Here is a 21,989-nt window from a genome sequence, read left to right on the forward strand (position 1 = left end):
GCGCCCGCCCACAGCGCCCCCGCGCGGCCCCGCCCCGCGGCGCAGCAAGGAAGCGCAGACGCTCCGGCCTTGCCAAAAATTCCTTTTATTGCCTCAAAGAACCGGGCCTGGCTTTCCACAGGAAAGAGCTGCCTTCAGCACAGGGGCGGTACAAACAGCAGGGAGAGTTAATGCGACAGCCAGAGAGGTGAGGAAAGGTTTATTACAATGTCATTATGCATAATTTATAAAAAAAAAGGAGGAAAAAAAATTCTTTAAAACTGTTAGATGTAATACAAATTATTTTATAGCATAAAATCAAGTCGCCAGTGTATGTATCAGTACCACACTTCAGAGTCTTGGGCTCCCACTGCTGATGGGTGGTCCTTGCTGCCCACTCTGGGGGTTGGGACCCCTCTGAGATCCATCCACTTCTTGGGTCAGCCCAAGCAGCACCAAGGTTTCTACAGAGTGAGGTTTAGCACCCGGAGACAAAGCACAGGGAGGTTCTTCTACTTTAAATTTCATAGAAATAGCTACAGCTGTAAACTGAAGAAAGCACTTCCAAACCTAAGCACAGCTCATGGATATCCTTTGGACACACAATTCCTGAACTGCTCAGCTTCAGCTGTATTTAAAAAAAAAAAAACAAGTAGTTCAGAAGTCATTTAGAAAGCAAAGGTTAAAATCTGTGTCTTCACAGTGAGTCTCTTCTGTGATTTAAGACATACACATTGCATCTCTATTCAGTAACAAACCAAAGGACCTTGAACCAATCAGAAAACCCACACTGAGATTTCTGACTTCTCAAAACAAGACAAAATCCAGCCATGGGATTATGTGAAATCTGTATTTTTCAACTGCCCACAGAAGAAAAATAAAGCATGGAAGAAACAGAACTGATTGTAAACTGAAGCACTGGATTACTTACAAAAAAAGGACCAAGGTTCCAGGGAGGGGAAAAAAGGAAGGCGGATCAAGAAAGGAGAATGCCCACTGAAAGGAAAAGCTCGCTGGATTTGTCCTGAAGCTCACCCTCAAGGAAAGCAGAGGCTGGAGGAAACCAGCTACTAGCCAGGACTTTTACTCCTGTCAGAGGGTGACAGAAATATAAAGCATTTAAATAATCAGGTTCTCCAGAGTGAGTAAAAAGTCTTTGATGGTTCAAAGTTCCCTCTGCTCATTTTTATTACTATCATGTTATTCTCCTCAGCACTGTTGTGCAATCCATTTGCTAAGTAATCTAAGTGGGGATAAGGTGTTCTGGCATAATGTAATCAACAGTGTAACCAAATCAAATAAATTGATTAAGTAGTTGAATTTTATCTTGCTACACTCTCTTCCAGTTCACTCCAGGATGGCTGCTTGAGCCTACAGAAATGGAGGGGTTGTGCAATAATACTTGCTCACAAGATTTCTTCTCCACAAAATGCATGTAATTCAGTTAGGAATAACCACAAAAAGGCACAGGATTAAAAGATTTCAGTATGTAAAAAAGTAAAAACTTTTAAAAACAGTAGTAGCTTCAGTACAAAACTGCAAATATATGTAGCCAAAAAAAAAAAAAAAGGTAGACTTTTAATTTCAGGCACCTCTTAAGACTAGTTCAAACATATCACAGATTTTTAAAAGTACATTTCTGAATAAAGCAAAGGTTATGGGCTTGCACCGGGGTCACTAGACAGTTGATTTAGGTCTGACCAGCATTAAAACAAACCACGTGCACTGGCTTAAATAAATACATTTTAAACATGATAAAGTCTATTTACTCAGTTACTGAAATTTACCTACGGAAAATAATCTTGAATTACAAGGCACAGAGTTAATTGCTGCCTGCAAGGCCAGCCCACACTACAGGCCTACAGCTAAAGCAAAGGCAGAAGGTGGTGAGTAGAGGTTATCTCAGTGAATTCTCTACACCCTCACAGCCTTCAGGGCAGGAACCACATCTGGAACAGCACTTCCTCTGCAAGTGCAAGAGACACAAAGACACTCCAGGCAATGGCACTTGGTGAAGAAAAATGTGCAGAGTGTGTAGGCTTCTGCAAACATCCTGCAGAAAGGGTGTTTTGGTACTGCCTGTGCTCAGCTTGGAACTCTGTGTTGGTTCACTGACCACAGGCACCAGTATTTGGATTAACTGCAATTTGTAATCTGTGGGTTGCAATTGGCTAAAGCAGCACCAAAATGAGCACGTGTCAGATTAAAAAAACTGCAGTTAGCATCAGCATCAGTTACACCAGCTGAAGAAAGGCACATCCTCTTCAAATAGTGGAATCAGAGCACAAATACCAACATTTCGATCCAAATAGTGGAATTAGGGCACAAATACAAATGTTTTCAATCCACCTGGTATTTTTGCCAGCATCAGATAAAGCAAGGTCAAATTAACACAAGATCCCTAATAACCTTGTTGATGTATTTTCTGTTATCTTGCTAAAATGAGGCACTTTTTTTTCTGACCAGGGTATACACCAGTGCAGTTTCGCATGTGTGGGAATCACAAGAAAAAAGCAAGTTCTGAATGACCAATTGAGGCTGCAGCCAGACAAAGACAGCACTGTCAACTTCAGACAACAAAGCCCAGTCCAGCACCAGTGGTTTCACACAAAGTATCTTTGAAGCATGCTGCTTTCATACCACGGAGCTGGAAGGTTGAGTCTAAGGAAGGGCTCTGCGCTCACTCCTCAGCTGGTCCCGGAACCACACATAAAGAACAGTGCACATCCTGAAAATAAAAGCCAGCTGCCACTTACTAGGGCTGCTAAAGAAGGTTAAAAAGTATGTAAATAGAAGTTCAGTTAAAAAGAGTTTATAAGAACTGAGCATCCAGGAGAGGAAAAAACCGCCCAGGTAATCCTATCCAGTGACTGGCTAACCATTACAGACGGAACTGAAAATAGGAAGAAGCAGGGGTTCCTGTAAACAGAACCTCCAAATTTTCTGTCAGCCTTCTCACAGAAAAACAACAAAGGAATTTGCCATAAAAATCATAGATGGTGGCCCCAAGAATGTTAGGAATTGAAGCAATTAATTCCTCGAGAGCAAACAGGCTGCTGTCAAGTCTCTGGGATTCATCAAAGGGATTACACTGAAAATCTAATTTTGAGAAGTGTCATCCCAAATACCTCAGTCAGCCTGAGAAGGTAATTGTTAAAACTTGATTCTCAGGGTGCAAAGTCTCTTTGGACAGTGAAATAAAACTTCAGTTTAGAAGATTATGGAAGACTTGAATCTAAACTACTCTTCCACTTCTCCACCTCAAAACTATGAAAATCACTCATTTGAGTGAGTCATCATTATTCTAAGTTCCTTACATAAGGAGAAATCAGCTCCTGCTTCTATTAATAAATCATTGCAGGTATTCCCTTGGTCTTGCTCATTGCATTAACCATGCCTAATGCTAACTTCATACAATCAATCACAGTTCACTACAAGGTGAATCTCAGTAATAGTTCAGGCATTTTTTGCAAGTAAACAAATTGTTTTCAAGCTTTAAATTGACAAAACAACTGGACAGCCAGACCTCTGTTTGTAAAACAAATTCAATCAGTAAATAAAGGATGGGAAAAGCAGCAGCTACACTTAAAGCAAAGTTATCAGGATTTGTGCTTTTCAGCAAATCTAGTAACTGATGGCTATCTAGTAAAGAAGTGGCTTCAAAGAGGTCTCCTTTTTTCCTCCACTAAAATAATCAAGTGATCCCTGGAGAAGCTGGAGACTGGAACTTTAGAAATAGAGTAGTTATTTGACCTCTCAGTTGGAAAAAAAAAAACCTGTTCCATTTCAGTTTCCCTGAAGCAGTAAGACTGCAAGAATATTCATTGTATAAACCATTTCTGCTTAGAGCTGTTAGTGCAAGATGCAAATCTTCAATTTAACTCGTTAAAAAGCCCTCCAAGATTCTAGTCAACTTCCAACATCCATCACCCAAGGCAACTACAATAAGACACATTTTCTTGTGTTCTTCTTTGTCACAGGATACAGAACTGCACGGACAGCTTCAGCAAACACCTCCCGAACACCCTCCTGATTCAACGCCGAGCACTCCAAATATTTGACTGCTCCAATTTGTTTGGCCAGTGAAGTCCCCTGCTGCGGGGTAGTGGGAGCCAAGCTCTGCTCTTTCAACTTTTTAACCGTTTCCAGGTCACTTCTCAAGTCTCTCTTGGTGCCCACCAGAAGGATGGGGACGTTTGGACAGTGGTGAGAAACCTCAGGGTGCCATTTGTGCCTGACGTTGGCGTAGGAGGAGGGGCTGCCGATGGAGAAGCAGATGATGAAGACATTGGTCTGGGGGTAGGAGAGCGTGCGCAGGCGGTCGTACTCCTCCTGGCCCGCAGTGTCCCAGAGGTTCAGGCTGACTGTCCGGCCATCCACGGTCATCTGGGCACTGTAGTTGTCAAACACGGTGGGGATGTACTCTTCTGGGAAGGCGTTGGTGGTGTAGCTGATGAGGAGACAAGTTTTGCCCACCGCGCCATCTCCGACCACCACGCACTTTATAGTCTGCATTCTTCACCCAGAAACAAAGTCCTGCTCAAAGAAAGAAGAGAGGAGTCAGGCAAAGCACACTCAGTGGTGGGCACTGTAAAGATAAGTTCAGCAAGTGTTTTTAATGTAGCTGAGGATTTCTTATCACATTCAGTGTCTCAAGCCACTCTGAAGAGCTCAGGGCTAGAAAGACAATAGTGAAATGGAGATGCAATGAGTGGAGAGCTAAGTGACAATTGGCTGCATTCCAACCATGTAAGTACAAATTAGCCAAATTCCCACAGTCTTGCCTTACTGCCAGACTGTTTCCCACAGGCAAAAGGACAAGTCCTTAGAGGCACCTGCAAGTAGAAAGGGATTGTGACCCAGTAACAAGATCCTCTGTCGTTTGTAGGTTCACACATCCACCTCTGTACACACACACATATACTCCAACACTCACACTTGCCTACACAGTCTGCTATCTAAACAGTTTACCATAAAGAAAGGTCCAAAAGTTATAAATAAAATCAAGATATTAATTTCTGGGCTGCACTGCTACTGTTTACAATAATAATTCACTACACTCAGATCAATTAGTCCTGCATAAACTACATTATTTACAGGACACCAGATAAACGGTTCAGAAAGCAGCACACTCAAGAAAAGCTGCTCTTTGAAATCTAACTAGCCATAGTAACCCAGATTAGAATCCATAAAGAATTTTTCTAAAGAAGCGAACAACAGATTACACTCACTAATCACTGACAGAGCAAGCAGGATTTAATAGGCTTGAGTTACTTGGTGTCCTCTAAATAATGAGCATAAGAAAAATAGATGTCCTAAAAGATCAGCAGTCAAACAGCTTTCCTGGGGAATTGTTACTCAGGAGATATTTGACACTTTGAGGTTTTCCATATCCCTTTTCTGATATGTGAAAGGTAGGTTTGACAATCAAACTGATGCAGTCTAAAACACAATTAATTTTAAACTTTCATCCCATGAACAGCAAGAAGTTTGAAAATAGCAAGAAACTAACTACAAGCACTCATTTGTTGTACATTTCTTGTGTGCTGGAGCTTCCACTGCTAGCCTGAACAAGAAGGAACTTGCATCTGCCTTCTCACCCAAATGCCTTTGAGGGACTATCAGTAACCCTCAACTTGCAACCAGCAGAATATACCCTGCTTCAAACAGAAGAGAATAGTGGGAAGAACTTTTTAGCAGAGCCTGTTATGATAGAACATGGGGCAGTGGCTTTAAACTAGGAAAAGATTGATTTAGATTAGATATAAGGTAGAAGTTATTTACAGTCAGGGTGGTGAAACACTGGCACAGGTTGTCCAGAGAAACTGTGGCTGCCCCATCCCTGGAAAGGCCAGGCTGGATGGGGCCCTGAGCAAGCTGATCTCACTGAAATGTCCCTGCTCACTGCAGGGTGGTTGAACCAGATGACTTTCAAAGGTTCCTTCCAACCCAAACTATTTTGATTGCATATTCCAGAAAGATCTCAGCTCAGGCACCATCAGAGTGGCAAAGGGAGTACAGAACTTCAAGACCATCTAAATAAATCAACAATTCATTCCCATTTAAGCCTCAGCTTTGTCCTTCTAGACAAAGCCTTTACCTGCATTCACCTTCTCACTGGGAGCACGCAACTCTTCTGAACTAAATGAAAATGGGCTACCTGAAGCTTTGCACAAAGCTGAAACTGGAGTGACACGGACTGGTCACTGCAGCACACAGTGCTGAGGAAGCATCAATGTACCTGCGCAGACACCATGGAAACCACATGGTGGGAAGGAGCCAGCACCTTGTACTGCTGCTGCTGCCACAGCCTGGCTGGACACAGGGCAGGCTTTAAAGCCCATTCCTGCACTCATATCAAACCCCTGAAGTACCAGAACGTGCTGTGCCAGAAACCTGAAAGTGGCTTCCAGAGCAAAGGTTTTTTTCCCCAAATGAACTATCTGTGCAACAGACAATTCATTTTGACCAGCCAGTAACAAGTGACATCACAGAGATGGCAGAGCTAAGTCAGCAACAAAAACCAGATGACACACAAAGCCTTTTATATGCCCAACCCCTGGTTTCCGAAATAAACAAATTGCAAACACTTGTAAACAGATCTCTCTTGAAAACCCAAACAGGGGCTTACATCTCTTAAATATCTGTGCACTTGTGTCCAGAGCTCTGCACAGAGTGACAGGGTATCCCCAAACTGCACCCCAGCTGCACATGGCTGGAGGGACATCACAGCAGCACCCTCAGGTAACACAGCTTCCCAAACGGATAAACTCCAAAGCCACCATCAGCAGCTAACACAATCTGATTCAAAATGTCTAATGAAACTATGTTACTGAAAGATTACTTTGTTGGTGCTTTATTTAAGGCTATTACAGCTTTCAATTTGGAAATCGGTAATAAAGTAACAAAAAAAGCCTGAAACATGAATGCTCTTTTCAGGGCACTAATACCTTGAATTACCTCACTAAAACTCCGATTTTAGAAGAGCAACATTTGCAAGGGGAAATAACTCCAGGCAAACCTGCCAAGGCACTGGGCAAAGTATTAACTACACAAACACAGCTAAAGAGCTTGTAGGCTTTTAAGTATGATTCTCTGAAGGGCCCCTTTAAAGGAGATTGCCTGAGCTGAAAGGAATCGTGTGTGGCATTTGCAATACAGAAAAACAAACACACACCAGGATACACATTCCTTGTATTGAAACACAAAATTTAGATTAATTAATCAAAAAGTAAAGCAGTAGAAAGAAGCTACTTGACTGCAGAAAATTATGTTGTGAGCAAGGGTAGTTTGGTTAAAGATTGATATATGGAAGACAAAGAGTTTTTCAATTTAAGTCACAACCAAGCAAACTACTATTCCCTCCATCAGGTCTTTTCAATTAAATCCACATACTTAATAACTCATAATGTATGAAATCTCTAATTATTTTTTTAGTAAACAATTTGCCTACAATAAAATTCTCATAAGATAGTAAAAAAGCCTGGGCTCAAATTTGCATGGAAAATTCCTGTTTCTTAAGCACCCTTGAAGTTGGCACTGCACGCTATCAAAATATAAATATACATTGAAAAAAAAAATCCCAAACTCCAAAAACAAAATTACCAATAAAAATTACCAGGAGTAGGAAAATTGGTTTAGGGTTTGTTTGGGATTTTTTTGGTGACCTACAAAAGAATTTTTGGGGAAACTTTAGAGCGAAAAACTCCACATATGACAAGTAACAAGAAATGAAAGAAAGAAAAATACAGATTAACACGTCAATACATAAAAACCCCCCAATTTAGAAACAGAAAGCTGGGCACAAGCTTCAAAGCCAAGTTGAAAGGTTATGCAGCAAGAGAAACAAATGAACAGAAAGTCCAAAGTAGTGAGAGGTAATCTGGGTTCCTTAGTCCTTGCAGAGAAAGGACTTTTATTGCAGTTGAGGTTCTAGCAGTTACAGCAGAATGGGAATAATTTTCAAATTAAATGATTTTTTTTAAAAACAACCAGGAAAAAAAAATTTAAAAAAAAAGAAAAAAAAGGAAAAAAAAAGAAAAGAAAAAAAAAGAAAAATCCCCACACCAAATCACCCCACGCAGAAGTGTTGTGCAAAAATACTTAGATAAGAGTTATTTCTATCTTGTCCATCAATGACTTTGAATTTGAAAACTGGCATTCCCTGTTTGGGTTAGTTCCCTTCTCAGAAGATGCTGCAAAGTCTGACTTCACTGCCTGCACACCTGGCACTTCCTCTGGAATGTGCAAGATTTCAACATGTCAAGACATCATCTGAAGAGCTGCTCCTGTTCTGACCTAATTAAGCATTTTCTGGTATCATTAACATGGACAGTTTGCTCTCCAGACAAACATTTGCTGGGGAAATTCACTACTTGGAACACACACACAGAGTAACTTCATGTTGCATCAAACTTTGTGGTAGAGAAACAACTTCTAGATCTTCCCTTAATACTCCTGAAGGGAAGTTCCCTGTCTGCTGAGAGAAGGGAGAATACAGTGACAGAAAACAGAGAGAAAACAGGAACCTGGATCCTTTGGCAGTTTTCTAGATTTATCTTTTCATACTTCCTACACTTCTAAAACCCCTTTGCAGAACTTCTTAGCAGGACACGCCTCTGCCTTTGCTCTGCTAACATCAGATGCTCTTTGTGAGGTGGATTTTAGCTCTGAAATTGCTCTCTGATAAACTCACTCTCACTGAGTTTGTCAGCTCTTCCTTCCTTCTCTTTACAGTCTAGATAGGGCCCTGTTTTAGCCAAAACTGAGCAGAAAAGTCTCTAATTCAGCCGAATTCAGCTGTACTGAGCTGTGTAATTCTGCTCAGCCATCACATTTCATCAAGCCCTCGCTGTTTTGGAGAACCAGATCCTGCTTTACCAGGGGCAGGCAGAAATTAAGAAATTGAAACAACTTAATTGCTCATCTTTCAGTAACCAAAACTAGATCAGAGACAATTCACTCTGTCTGCCTGAAACATGAAGTCAGGCAGGAACTTTCAACAAAGAACTGGGTGGATAGGGCAGTTCTAAATATATCACACCATCCTCACCCATGCAAAGGAGTTAATTCACATGTGCAGCTTATCCACCAGCCCCAGCAGGGAAGAGAAAGGGGCTCTCAGCAATTTAATCAAGACTCTGTTACTATCCCACAACAGCTCAGCTTACTTGCCATTGTTTCAGGCAAGTGCCAAAGGGATGGAGAAGTGCCAGGCTTTCATAATGCGTGCCAAGAAAGAGCAGAAAAAGTTAAATAGGAGACCTCATCCCTCATATCCTTCAGCAGTGAATGACCTACTTGGACTTCTCAGTGCCTCTCAGAGTTTTCACACCACTTTCTGTCCTACCATTTACCTGCAAGAAAAATAAAACTGCAACAGTCTGGGTGGCTGTGAAAGGGGGAAAAATCCACAAGGGAAGGCAGATTTCAGCAGCACAGCAGGAACTGTGCAGTCCAGCACCCAGGCTCCATGTGAACAACAGAACTGAGGGAGCTTGCTCCTTTCCAAGCTCTCTGCCTATAAATTCAGCTCCCAAGCACACAACAGGAGTGCAATTCTTGCTGGTTGCTCCTTCAGTGCCAATGCTAGAGAGACCTTCATGCCTTTTGACACAAAAAGTTGTTTCTAGGAAATAAAAGAAACTCCTTAAAACCTTTCAAATAATATTTTAAAAACCTCTACCTCTGTCAAATTAGGCTGAAATTGGTTTGATTTAAAGATTTTTTTTTTCAGGGATGAAACACACAAAAGCAATATTTCTTAGAAATCTACAGTGAAAATGGAGTCTTCTGCTTGAGGTATTTGGGCAACTCACCTACACAAGCCTCTTACTACAGGCACTTATACCCCAAATTTTATAGCAGAGCAATGATATTAGTGACCAAACATCAAACACCTTCAATTCCATGAATCCAAGGTATTGAATGGATTATCAATATTTCCAAAGGGCATTGGCTCGTGGAGGAGATGCAGAGCTGATGCAATAACACTGTGACAAGGTGCAGCTGCACAGCCCACAGGAACTCAAAGCCAAGGCTCCAGCAGATATCTGGATCCCCAGTGTATGAACATGACACATATCCTGCCATAATCAAAAGCTGCAGAGTATTAAACTTGGATTTCCCTCCTGACACCACGTGCAGATTCATGGATTAATCAAGACAGGGATCCTTCACAGTTTATTTGAACACAAGTGGACCCTTTGATGGTGGGCACAGCAAAGGTGTAAGAACAGGAGCCAGGGCTGCAGGCTGCTGTGCCCACACTAACTCACTCCCAGGTGATCCAAGCAACTTGGTGCTGGGGGGGTCACAGTCAGCTCATAAAAATTAATAACCATGTCCTTCCCACCTTCCACAGATTCTGACAAGGCTTTAGTCGCTACTGTTGGCTAAAAGAAACAAACAGTACCTCAGACATAAAGTTCTGTGGAGAGGCGTTTTAGGCTCGTTGCAGGATGAATGATAAATCCAGTTTAAGCATTCTTGATTCCTGTTTAAGGGAAAAAGAAAAATGAAAACTGTTAGTGTGTCTTCCTATCATCTTTTGTCACCTGGCATTTGCTGGCAGTCTCAGTTGTAACAAAGCCACTGTTGTGCATGAAGGGCAATGTTACACCAGGAAAATCTAAGCTTCTTTCTGTGAGGAAAAAAAGCCCCTCCGCACTTTTCATTGGATTGCACTTCTCTGAGTCCTCCTCTTCCACCCCCAAATTTCACTGGGCAGAAGGGGGGGGCAGGGGGAGGGAGATTTAATAACAAATAAAAACACAAACAAGAATAAACACAAAATAAAATCAAACAAAACCCAACCAAAAACAAAACCGAAACAAAATCAAACAAAAACAGAAAAACTCAAAACACAGAAACCAAAACAAACAAACAAACAGAACCCCCAAACAAAAACAAACAAAAATGCACTTGCTCAATCAATACCATTTTTTTTCAAAGAGTTTTGGTATGACTAAGACAGGAGCTAATGCATGCACTCAGTGTGTATTTTATCGTGGCTTAGCACTACAATACTGCAACCATTGCCAAGTCTCATTTGCATCAAGCATTGCAATTCTAAAATGTGAGCAAAAGTTACCAGGGTCTAGGAGTCTCTCAGCAGTTCATCAGATTTACACATACTGGCATGTAAAATAAAAAAACATTTCCTGTAAAGGTACAAATCTACACGTGGCACCAGATTGTGTGAAAATACTTTGGACCCCAAAAGAATCACAGCCTCATCACATAAACAAATCAAACCACACGTTCAGCTTCCTCCTACTAACTGCAAACCGCATATTTTGTTGTTTTTCCAGGATCTCTGTAAAGTTCCTCCTATGAATAATATTTATAAGTTTTTTAAATTGAAATAATAATCTAAAATATATCTCATAATCTTGAATTCCTTGTAGAAAAACCGCTGTGCTGGTGAACAGTGGCAAACTGGCTCCCCAGTATGCCTTCAAGTGATGTATTTTACATCTTACACGGAAGAGAACGTGAGCTTTTTAAAAATCAAAAAATTAGCTTGGGGCAAAGAGCAAATGATGCTGCTACAAGAAGTACTGCACCCCAGCCCAGAACACACAGTGCAAGCATAAGGTACACATAAAAACTCTTAAATTAAAGCATTTAAAGCTTTTTTATAACTCAGAGTAATTATGGTGGGAATCACAAGAGTCTGTAAAGAATAAACAGATACTGATTACTCACTGCTTCCTGAAAAAAAAACAAAAAAAACAAAAAAACCCCAAAACCAAACAAAACCAGAAAACAACAGAGGGGAAAAAACCAGAGAGAAGTTCAGAGCAAATAAAAAGCAGCATTGCTTCTCAGGGTTTGAGGTTAAGCAGGAACTCAGTGCACGTTGCTATAAAACCGAAAGTTCCCAGCGTGCAGAAGAGAACCACTGAGCTGATGAAGGGCAGCTCCTGCAGCTGCTATATGAGACCATACCTGGCATCCCCCAGAGTGTTTTAGGTCACCACCTTGCACTGCTCTACCTGAGACAGCACTTTGCCAGCTTCTGGAGAACAAATCCAACCTTCCTATCCTTACTTATCCTCACTCACAGCAGTGAGGCAAGGGACCTTCCCAAGGCTGCCTCATCCCGTGCCAACTTTTTATGACGCTCGCTGGGAGCAGAGGTCGCCTTAAATTTGTCGCGGTGCTCCCGATCGGGATTAGCATCGCGCTGGCATCGGAACAGCGCAGCCCAGCCCAGCCCAGCCCAGCCCAGCCTGGGCACACTGCGGGAGCGGGGCAAGCGCGACCTGCCCAGCCCGGGGCCGCTCCCCGCACCCCCGGAGCAGAGAAAGGCTCGTTCCAAGCCCTTCCCCAGCACCTCTGGGCCCCCGACCGCCACATTCACCTCCGCACGCACCGCCCAGCGCGAAGCCGGGCGCGCATCCCTTCCCGAAGCCCTCGGGGCCCGAAGGAGCCGGACGCCACGCGGCTGCGGCGGAGCGGCCCCCGGTATCCCCGGGGTACCTGCCCTGCCCCGGAGCCGGCCGCGTCCCGGCGGGACAGGTGCCGCCACAGCGTCCCCCGGTTCGGGAGCGGCGGCGCTCGGGCGGGCGGAGGCCGCGGGCCGCGCCCCGCTGTCAGCGCGGCCGGCGGGGCCGGGCACGGAGGATGTTCCGGCACGGCCGGGCGGGAACACACGCGGCCACGCGCGGGGCCCGCCGCTCCCCGCCGCCCTCCGGGCCCGCCGCTCCCCCGCCCTTCCCGCGGGCTCTCCGGGTCCCGCCGCTCGCCTTCCCGCCCCCGCGCCCCGGCGGTGCCGCCGCCGCCGCCCCGCGCTCACCTCCGGCGCGGCCCCGCGGCCCCGCTGCTCCCCGCGGACCCCGACCCGGCCGCGCCCCGCGCCCGCCGCCGCGCGCACGCGCCCTCCGCGCCGCCGCTCCCCGAGGAGCCGCCAGGGGGCGCGCGCGGCCGGGGCGGGCGGAGCGCGGGGAGCGGCGGCCCCGGAGAGCGGAACGGAGCGGAACGGAACGGAGCGGAGCGGAGCGGAGCGGAGCGGAGCATCCCCTCGGGCCCGGCCCGGGTCTGCGGCACCGGTGCAGTGCTCCGATACCGCCCCGCCATCCGCCCCCCTGTGATCCTGCTGATGCTAAATTCGTTATTTCGTAATTATGCCTTGTCCGCATATATCTTGAGCGAGGAGGGTTGGTCTGACTTTGGATGATTTCTCAGTAGATTCACTTCAAAACCCATAAGCAGAAATACGCACGGGTGTCTGTGTGCACACAGCCACAAATACGTAACATGTATCCTTAATAAGGACGATATATCCTTAATAAACGGAATGCTAGCAAAAGGAAAGAATAGCAAAAGTGAGTGTTTGCTTTCTCTACACGAGACTGTCCGATTAAGTGGCGCTGTGGCAGAAGATTGCTGCGTTTTTCACATGGGCGAATGCTCCGGTCCGTGGCGTGCGCCGCCCCCGCTCCCGGCGCTGTGCCGCGTTACCCCGCGCAGCTCCCGCGGACATCCCCCGCCTCCGCCTGGCCCGGGGCGCCTTCCGCATCCCGCTGCTCCCCCGGGCGGTTTCACGCCTCTCAGGGGCTGTGCACGAACGCCACGGCTCCGCTTTGGCTGCCGGCGGCGGTGACGCTCCCGTGTCCGCGGTCACCCTCTCCCGACAAAGCCGCAGGGCTCGGCTTCCCCAGTGCCGGGCGGGGGAGACAGCAAGAGCTTAGCTCAGCTCAGCCCGGGGCTCAGCACCCCAGGAGCGGCAGGGAAGGCTCTGTCCACCCCCAGAAATGCCAGGGTCAGGGAGGGTGCTGGGCTCTGAACGCCCAATCCCCAGGGACACCGAAGGTGACTCCTCCTGTTGTCCTGCCCCAGCCAGGCACAGAAGAGGAAGTGACACAAGGCAGGGTTTGGCCCGCGGATGTTTCTCAAGCGCCCGTCACGGATTTCAGAGGACAGCCTTTGCTCTGGGTGTTTATTAATTGTCCCTTCCGACCCGGGAGAGGCCACACTGCAGCCTTCACACGGCTCTGGACTAGGTCTGCTCTTCTGGAGCTGGTGCCAAGGTGCCCAGCAGCTCAGGGGGTCCAGGAGAGCTGGAGAGGGGCTTGGGACAAGGGATGGAGGCACAGGACCCAGGGAATGGCTGAAGCGCTCGACCATCAGTTACTCGGTGTTATCATATCCGGTGTTCCCATCTCCAACTCTTCCTCATCTTCCTCCTCGGACCAGCTCAAGCTGTCATCAGAGTCCTCATCCTGCACAGCCCCAGGCTCCTCTGTGCTTGCAGCTTCCTTCTCTTGCTCACCACAGGACTGCAGCTTGCTTTGGGGGAGCTCCAGCCTGGCCCAGGAGCCAGGGCTGGCTTTGCAGAGCGTGATCTCCACCTTGGCTGGGACCATGCTCACAAAGCTCTTCTCCACATCAATGGTCTAGAGAGTGGGAAAGGTGCAGTGAGCCAGGCAGGGGAGGGCAGGCAGCTCAGCCTTCCCCTCATGGCAAAGCCCTGCCAGAGGAGAAATCTCCTCCTGTGCCAGGAGAAGCTGAGCTGCAGCTGAGCTGTGCTGAGCTGAGCTTCACATTGCTGTGTCTCAGCAGCACCGCCGCACTGGTTCAGAGCTCAGGAGAGCTCAGCTTGTCTCAGCTGCACTCGCAGCCTCCCCCAGCAGGAGCTGCGCTGAGACACAGCCATCCCCACACCTGTCAGCCCTCTGCCGCCTGCAGGCACAGCCAGCACCAGAAATACAGACCAGAAACGCACAGGCAAATTCCTGAGCCTCACTGCTGCTCTCCCTAGCCAGCGAGCAGCTGAAAAATCAGTCTCATAGCTCAGACCTGCAACTCACAGCAGGATTGTGGGGGAGACAGGGACCTGCTGGGCCAAAGAACGTTTGGGGCAGCCTGGGAGCAAACCCAGAACACCCATAGGGCTGGCAGGGACCTCCAGCTCCGACCTTAGCTCTGGATCAGTCAGTGCAGCCACCTCAGCCTCCTCACACCCCCTAAGGCATTTCCCAGCAGAGATGGCCATAAATGCTTGTATCTGGGCAACCCAGCCCAGGATGAAAAGCTCAGGCTGCCTCCCAGAGCTGCAGCCCAGCCCCATGCAGAACTGCTGGAACAGGGAAATCAAAGCAAACAGGATCTTACCCCCCAGAGCTCCAGTTCTGCCTGGAAAATCTTATTCCCTTCAAAGATGACATGAGCCTCAAGCTGAAAGATCAACAGAAAATTATCTGAGAGGGTAGCACAGCACTGCCAGAGCTCTTCCCCCAGACAGTGCAGCTGCCTTTCAGCACCATACTGCATCCCACACCCTGGCTCCAGTGTAATGGTCTGGTGATGCCCTCAGCACCTGGCAACACTTCACCCCTGTCAGAGCATGACAGCTTCACCTATGTCACAGGTCAAGGGACCCAAAGCCAGCAAATCCACCCACCCACTGAAGCTGAAAGCCAGAGCTGCTGGCAGATGCAGCAGTGGGGCCAGCAGGCTCTCAGCTCAGGGATGGCAGGTTGGCAGTGCCAGCCCTGCTGATAGCCACAGGTCACCAAAGAGCACCAGGCACCCAGCAGGCTCCTGCAAACCCCGGTGGGCCATGAGGGCGCAGAGCCCGCCCCACTCACCACGGTGCGGTTTGCCTTCACGCTGCTGAGGGCGGGCAGGGGGTTCTTGGCATACACTGTCACCACCACCTGGCTGCCCGTCTGGTGCCAGTCCTGCCGGCACAGCACCGCCTTCTTGCCCTGCCCAGGAGGAGAGGAGCCCGTCACGGCACGGCTGGGCTCAGGCACGGCCCCAGCAGAGGGCACGGCTGAGCCTCAGGATGCTCCTGGCACATCTCCCTTGTGTTGGTAGCTCGGATTGGCAGCAGCTCAGCGAGAACAGACCCTGCCTTTGGTGCAGGTTTTGAGAGGAGATGGTTTCTGCAAAGGGGGGGCAGCCCCTGCCATGTCTCCATCCCATGTAACATGGGACATCTGTGCTGTGCTTTGGGTTCCCTCAGGGCACTCTGAGATCAGAGACATCTCCTTCTAGTTCCAGAGTCACTCTGCTGTGCCCAAGCCCCTAAGTGCTGTGCACAGCCAGGAAACTCAGCCTGGAGGGCAGTGCAGGGGCTGTCACTGGGCATGGATCATGACTCCATGCTGCATTTGGGAGTCAGATGAGCCCCAGATGAAACCCCCACATTTCATCTTTGTCCACTGTGTCAGCACCACAGGCACTGACAGGCTTGTGTCCCCACCAGCTCATTTCTGACCAGCACAAGGAGACAGACCCCCTGCAGCCCTCCACACTACCAGCCAAAGAAATGCTCCAGCAGGAGCCCTGGCCCCAGATCCTGGCCCTCAGGTGACAATTAGCACCAAACATCTGCATCACAACACCACAGTTCCTTCTCTGCAGCCTCCTTTACATTCAGGATACATTTTCTGCTCCAGGACAAAGAGGAGATTGGGCTCAGAGAGGGTTGCTGGGAGCAATGCTGACTCAGAGGAACACTGTGCACTTTCAGGGTTATCCTGGGCTGCTTTGGTCCAACTTTCCTAGCTCAAGCTTGTTTTCAGTCAAGAACTTTCCTGGGGAAGCTTACAGACACAGTATTGGGAATTGGGATCTGGTCCCCACTGCCCTGCCATAACACCATGTTGGTATGTGGATGAGATCCCTCCTGAGAAGCAGCTGCAGAGGGAAAGCTTCATTAAAGCCAAATTCAGTTATCTGCAATCATCTGTCAAAGGCTTTGGGGTTTTTTTGGTAGGACTTTTCCTGTGCCCAGCCACCTGTCTCTGTGTGGCAGCCTGCAATGCTGGCTATGCTGTGTCCAGGGCCAGGTCCTGCCTCGTTCAGATTTCTACTGCACATCTGCCCATTGGGTGTGAGAGCTGACACATCTTGTGAATTCAGAGCAGCACCTTAAAGGGCAGATGGGTGAAGATTGGCCATTCAAACCTGTGCACTCCTCTGTCAGTAATTATAGATATTAAGACAACAAAATGCAGAAACCTGTGTGAATGCAGAGCAAGGGAAGGAGCACTCTCAAATGCCAATAATGCCAATTGCTCTCATGAGTTGCCTCTGCTCAGAGCCCCCTTACCTTCTTTTCTGTCCAGCAGTGACACCCACGGCTGCAGCCTGGCTGCTCCATGAAGGCACTGAAATCTGTGGTTTTGATTCCACAGCAGCTCCAGTACTTCATCCTGAGGAGAGCAGGGTGACCTGAGTGGGGTCAGGAGCAGGAGAGGGACCACAGCAGGGTGGTGAGGCAGAGGGGCTCATACCCAGGAGCTGCCCCTGCCCACCTGTCCCCTTGCAGGGTGTCACCCACAGCTGCAGTGCCCATGCTGCTGGGGCCACCTCCTTGCCATGCAGCATTTTCAGCCCGTGGCAGGGTCAGTTTGCTCTGGGAAAAGGTTGTTTCTTACCCCTCGTGGAAGACAGGAACGCCAGGATGAAACGTACAAACCTCTGTGTTACTCTCTGGGCCCTGGTAGATCTGTGGAGAAAGAAGCAGAGGAAAATTCTGTCTGTGTCTCTGGCACAGGGTAATGGGGCACAGGTGCCCATCCCTGTAGAGGGCACAGCACAATGCCCTACATCACCCTTTTGCCAGGCTCTGTGAAGGCTCCCTCTGGGACCATGCCCAGCCAGCAGCCCATCACCTGTCCCTGCTCCCTGCTGGCAGGGCAGCCACCCTGACCTTGGCAGCACCACAGTGTCACCCCTGCCACCCTGCCAGCAGCCCTTCTGTACCCTTCTCCCAAACACAGCCTGCTCCCAGCCCAGGGCTTGGCAACAGAAGCACAGTGAGCACGTTTAGACAGCACAGAAACTCACTCTGAGGTGCAGGGGGTGATTTGTCATTGCTGTCCTCTCCCCTCCTTTCCAGAGGCCATGTCAGCCTTATGGCCCCATCTGCCTCCTGCCTTTTGCTCCCCACTCCCTCACTGCAGCTTTCCAAGCATCCTATCCCTGCCACAGCTCCACCCTCCCACTCATCCTCGAGGCAGGCAGTGCTCCACAAGGCAGCCTCGGGCAAGAGGGAAATTGGGCTGAGCTGCATCAGTTCAAGGCAGGTGGGAATTGTTCCATGTGCATTTTGTCTACCTGTCCAACCCTGAACATGTGCTGTATTTCACTGCAAGCAGTCAGCAGCAGTGAAACACAAATGTACCACCAATCTGGAAGCCTCTTGCAGGAAAGCGGGTGGGAGGTGACAGAGGTGGCCGCTCGCAGGGTGGGATGGGAATATGGAGCAGGTGGGCACTACCACCTTCCACCTGCCTGATACCTGCCCTGAACCTGGGCCTGTGATGCTCCTGGAGCAAGGCACTGGAGGGTCAGGGCACAGGAGGGTCAGGGCACAGGAGGGTAAGGCACTGGAGGGTAAAGGCACTGGAGGGTAAAGGCACAGGAGGGTCAGGGCACTGAAGGGTAAAGGCACTGGAGGGTAAAGGCACTGGGGGGTCAGGGCACAGGAGGGTAAAGGCACAGGAGGGTCAGGGCACTGGAGGGTAGAGGCACAGGGGGGTCAGGGCACTCACTGCCAGGTACTCACCGCCTTGCAGGCTGCGTTCTTGCACGTGGTGCCAGCTCTCACCTGGGCAGCCTCCTCACCTGTGAGAGCAACACAACCTCACCCAGGACACACACTGCCCTTGCCTGCCCCCAGATCCTTACCCAGCCCTCTGCCAGCTCCTCAGGTGGGCACAGACCATCCCAATGTGCCTCCAAGACACAGTTTTGCAGGTAGCTGAACATGCAGCACTCACTGACTGCCCTGAGCTGTCATGCAAAACCCCCTGCTGAATTTGCCATGTGCAACCCCAGAGCCATCCATCAGCTTGTCCTTACCTGTACAAGTGCTCTCGAGTGTCTTGTCCTCAGAGGACACGTTCAGTTTCTCCAGTGCCTGCTCCAGAGACCTGGATACTTTAATTGGCAGCAGTTGTCTTGGCTCATCAGAGCTGAGAAACAGCAGCAGCAAAGGCCAAGTGGGTTTTTCTGTGATTTAAGTACCATTGCCTCTCCTGAGAGAGCAGCAGGGCAGGGCACACACAGAAGTGACACAGCAGGGCAGGACTTAGCTGAGCCTTTCTCACCTTGGTCTTTCCCGCAGCATCTTCTCAGCTGATTTTGGTCCTTGGACAATGAGCTCCTTCACTGGTTTGGCCTTTGGTTCATCTGAGGTCTTCTCTTGGCTGGAGGGCTCAGGGGGCTTCTCCTTGCTGTGAAACCCCTTTGTGCATCCCTGAGCAGCAGAGACAAGCCCCATGACTGCTTTGTCCTCAGCCTGGTGGCTGTCCCCAAACCCTGTGAGTTTCCATGATGAGGTGGCTCAGTGTCCTGCTGAGATGGGCTCTGACCTTGCTTGGAGGGTCCTTGGAAGCAGACACAAATCCCTGGCTGGCAGGGGAAAAGGGACATCCCTGACACAGGACAGGGTGGGACAGCACTGGGCAGGGACCAGAAGGAAGGGATGGAGGAACAGTGGGTGCACCTGGGCTGGCAGGTCACTCACCTTTATGGAGAGGAACTCAGAGAAGTCTGTTGTGCGTTTCTTGCAACAAGACCAGCCCTAGACACCAGGACACGACAGGCTGGTCAGCTGTGGGCAGTGCTGCTGGGGACAAGGTCACTCCCCACAGCTGCAGCCCCACTCACCTTCAGGGCATCGTGGAAAATGGGGACACCGGGGTGATACAGGCAGGAATCTGAAAAGGGAAAACAGGGCAGAAGCTTTCAGGAGCAGCAATCCTGCCCATGAGCCACCTGAGACAGCTCCAGAGGCAGCTCCTGCCCTACGGGTGCCTGTGCCGGGCTGGGCACAGCCCAGGAAAGCAGCACACAATTCCCATTGTTCCCTCCGGTGGCAGGCGCACGAATTCACTCACCCTCGGCGTTGTGCTCGGGGTCAAACCTCTGCCCGCAGCCCTTGTTGTAGCACAGCAGTGCCATGATTCAGGCGTGTCGGCAGCGTCCTTCAGTCCTTCCACAGCAATCTCATCGGCCCCAGCCCTGCCCGGAGCCCTCTGCGCAGCCCGGGGGCCGGGGCTGGCTGTGCCTGCCTTTGGAGGCGGCCGGTAACCGGAGACCGGGCTAAAGATGGACGGGGCAGCTGCTGGGGCTCGGCGCCTCGCGTGCCTGCGCAGGCATTCCTGGGCTGGCCCCGTGCCCCGCAGAGGGAATGGGCACTGCAGGACGGCCCCAGGCTCGGGGTGTGCACAAGCCCTGTCCCAGCGCCTCCATCCTGCCAGGCACAGCATCGCCCCAGTGCTCTGCCCTCGGACTGAAGGGAAGACAATTCCCAGAGTCACAGGGGGAAAAACTGCCTCGTGCTGATCTCCCCCGGCCCCACAAGGCACAAGCACCTGCTACACAGAGGCACCAACAAACCAAGGCTGCACACGCGGCCAAGACATCTTCTAGTGCTGGTTTTGTGCAGCCCAGGAGTAACAGGGCGGTAAAGGGAAGGTTCTTTGCCAGTGAGAAGCAGGAAACAGTGATTACAGGGTGATTATGATTAGATTTATGGCTAACGCAGTTTTTAAATGCAGTATCTAAACAACAACTCTACCGTGCATTACAAAACATGGTATATACAGGAATGATCCCTCTCACTGAGCCACAAGCTCCAGTGAGACTCACTCACTTTCTAAACTTCCCAGAGAAATCTCAGTGTGGCTCAGACCAAACCTCAGATTTGGTTACAGTATTTGTCTAAAGGATTGTAATATTCAGGTTTGGCTAGGAACATGCAGATTTACAGTCTTTGACCTTGCAGAATTCACAATTACAAAGCTATAGGGCAACTTTGGAGCCACTTTAGAATTTTATCTCTGTATTTGATCAGAACTTACACTTTTTCACTACTCCTCCAAAAATGAGTATTCTGTGTGTTCCTTGCATTCTGGCTGGACATGCCCTGCAGGTGTCCCCAAGAGGGCAGGAATGACAAACACCACCCAGAAGCTGCCTGTGACCTTGGGAGAGCAGTTTGCATGGCTGGCCCAGACTCCAGCAGCATTTTATATCCTTCTGCAGGTTGATGTGCACCACAGTCAATCACAAACAGCTCAGCTCCCCCATCTCTGGAACACATTAATCATGCAAGCATTCAGTGAGTTCCTCCTGCAAAACCTGCCTGCTGTTTTCATCTTATCTTAGGACAGCCCACATTGCCTGGCAGAGATTGTGGAAAGGGAGAAGGAAGGATGCACAGACAGACTCAGACCTGACTATCTTCCCCTGTCATCACATCAGGGATGAAAATTGCTCCCTAGAAGATCATTGTAATCACAGAAGAACACAAAATGTTACTCAGGTCCCCTGTATGCAGAAGGGGTTTGCTCAGACCTGAGCATTCCCTCTGCTCCCCTTCTGGGACCCGAGAGTTTTCCTCTGCAAACAGGAAACCCTCCTGAGATCAAAGGTTTTACTTAGTTCCTCTTAGTGTCTAAATCAAATATTTTCTTTGTGCTGTTCGTGTTTGCAGGGACAGCTGTTTCCTGGGTGCTGCCCTGACCTCCAGGAGCACACAGCACCTGGGGACTATTTCTGTTCAGAACCAGGGTTGATATCAGTCTTTGGCACTAGCAGAGAGTACAGAGAACAAGTCCTGCAGGCAGAAGATGCCCAGGGAGTCTGCTCAGGAGCTGAGCCCACAGGGGCTGCCATGGCTGATGCAATTCTAACCCTGTCCTACAATGTTTGTTTAACCCACTTAATCCCTCTACAAAGCCTGAAGAATTTTCTCTCATTCCAAGGCTATCTCCAGAGTTCAGAGTTAGGGTGAACTGTTGCCAGGATTCTGGAGCTTATCAGGGAGAAGACTCCAGATTATTTCACACTGTCCTGCTGCTTTATCTGCAGCTCAGTTCTGCCACCCCCATATCAGGACCCAGGACATCCCTCTGGCTGTCCTGAGCAGCCAAGACCCCTGCCAGGGGGCTCAGAGACCCTGGCACAGAGCCCAAATGCCTGTGGTTTTGATTATGGCCTGTGGAGCAAGTTACCAACCTTAGATGAAGATCTGCAAG

At 49.1% G+C, this 21,989-nt stretch overlaps 2 protein-coding genes across 3 annotated transcripts; both read right to left on the minus strand.

The window, feature by feature from the left end:
- Window positions 1-66: 66 nt before the first annotated feature.
- LOC118698789 (rho-related GTP-binding protein RhoG-like) lies at window positions 67-12,857 on the minus strand. Of its 2 annotated transcripts, XM_036402323.2 has the most exons (3): window positions 12,782-12,857; window positions 10,394-10,474; window positions 67-4,515 (listed from the first exon to the last, which is right to left on the minus strand). In XM_036402323.2, the coding sequence occupies exon 3, from the start codon at window positions 4,492-4,494 to the stop codon at window positions 3,919-3,921; it is 576 nt and encodes a 191-aa protein (XP_036258216.1). In that variant the 5' UTR covers window positions 4,495-4,515; window positions 10,394-10,474; window positions 12,782-12,857; the 3' UTR covers window positions 67-3,918. The 2 variants fall into 2 exon arrangements, with proteins under 2 accessions (XP_036258216.1, XP_036258217.1); XM_036402324.2 differs by lacking the exons at window positions 10,394-10,474; window positions 12,782-12,857 and adding an exon at window positions 9,280-9,300.
- Window positions 12,858-13,871: 1,014 nt separating this feature from the next.
- ITGB1BP2 (integrin subunit beta 1 binding protein 2) lies at window positions 13,872-19,991 on the minus strand. The gene is made up of 11 exons (XM_036401833.2): window positions 19,845-19,991; window positions 19,615-19,664; window positions 19,472-19,528; window positions 19,053-19,201; window positions 18,805-18,917; window positions 18,509-18,567; window positions 17,376-17,446; window positions 17,048-17,150; window positions 15,576-15,695; window positions 15,100-15,162; window positions 13,872-14,381 (listed from the first exon to the last, which is right to left on the minus strand). Exons 1-11 carry the CDS (start codon window positions 19,906-19,908, stop codon window positions 14,112-14,114), a joined length of 1,119 nt encoding a protein of 372 aa, XP_036257726.1. The 5' UTR covers window positions 19,909-19,991; the 3' UTR covers window positions 13,872-14,111.
- Between the last annotated feature and the right edge of the window lie 1,998 nt (window positions 19,992-21,989).

Source organism: Molothrus ater, chromosome 14 (assembly GCF_012460135.2).
Source record: "Molothrus ater isolate BHLD 08-10-18 breed brown headed cowbird chromosome 14, BPBGC_Mater_1.1, whole genome shotgun sequence".
Taxonomy (NCBI): Eukaryota; Metazoa; Chordata; class Aves; order Passeriformes; family Icteridae; genus Molothrus; species Molothrus ater.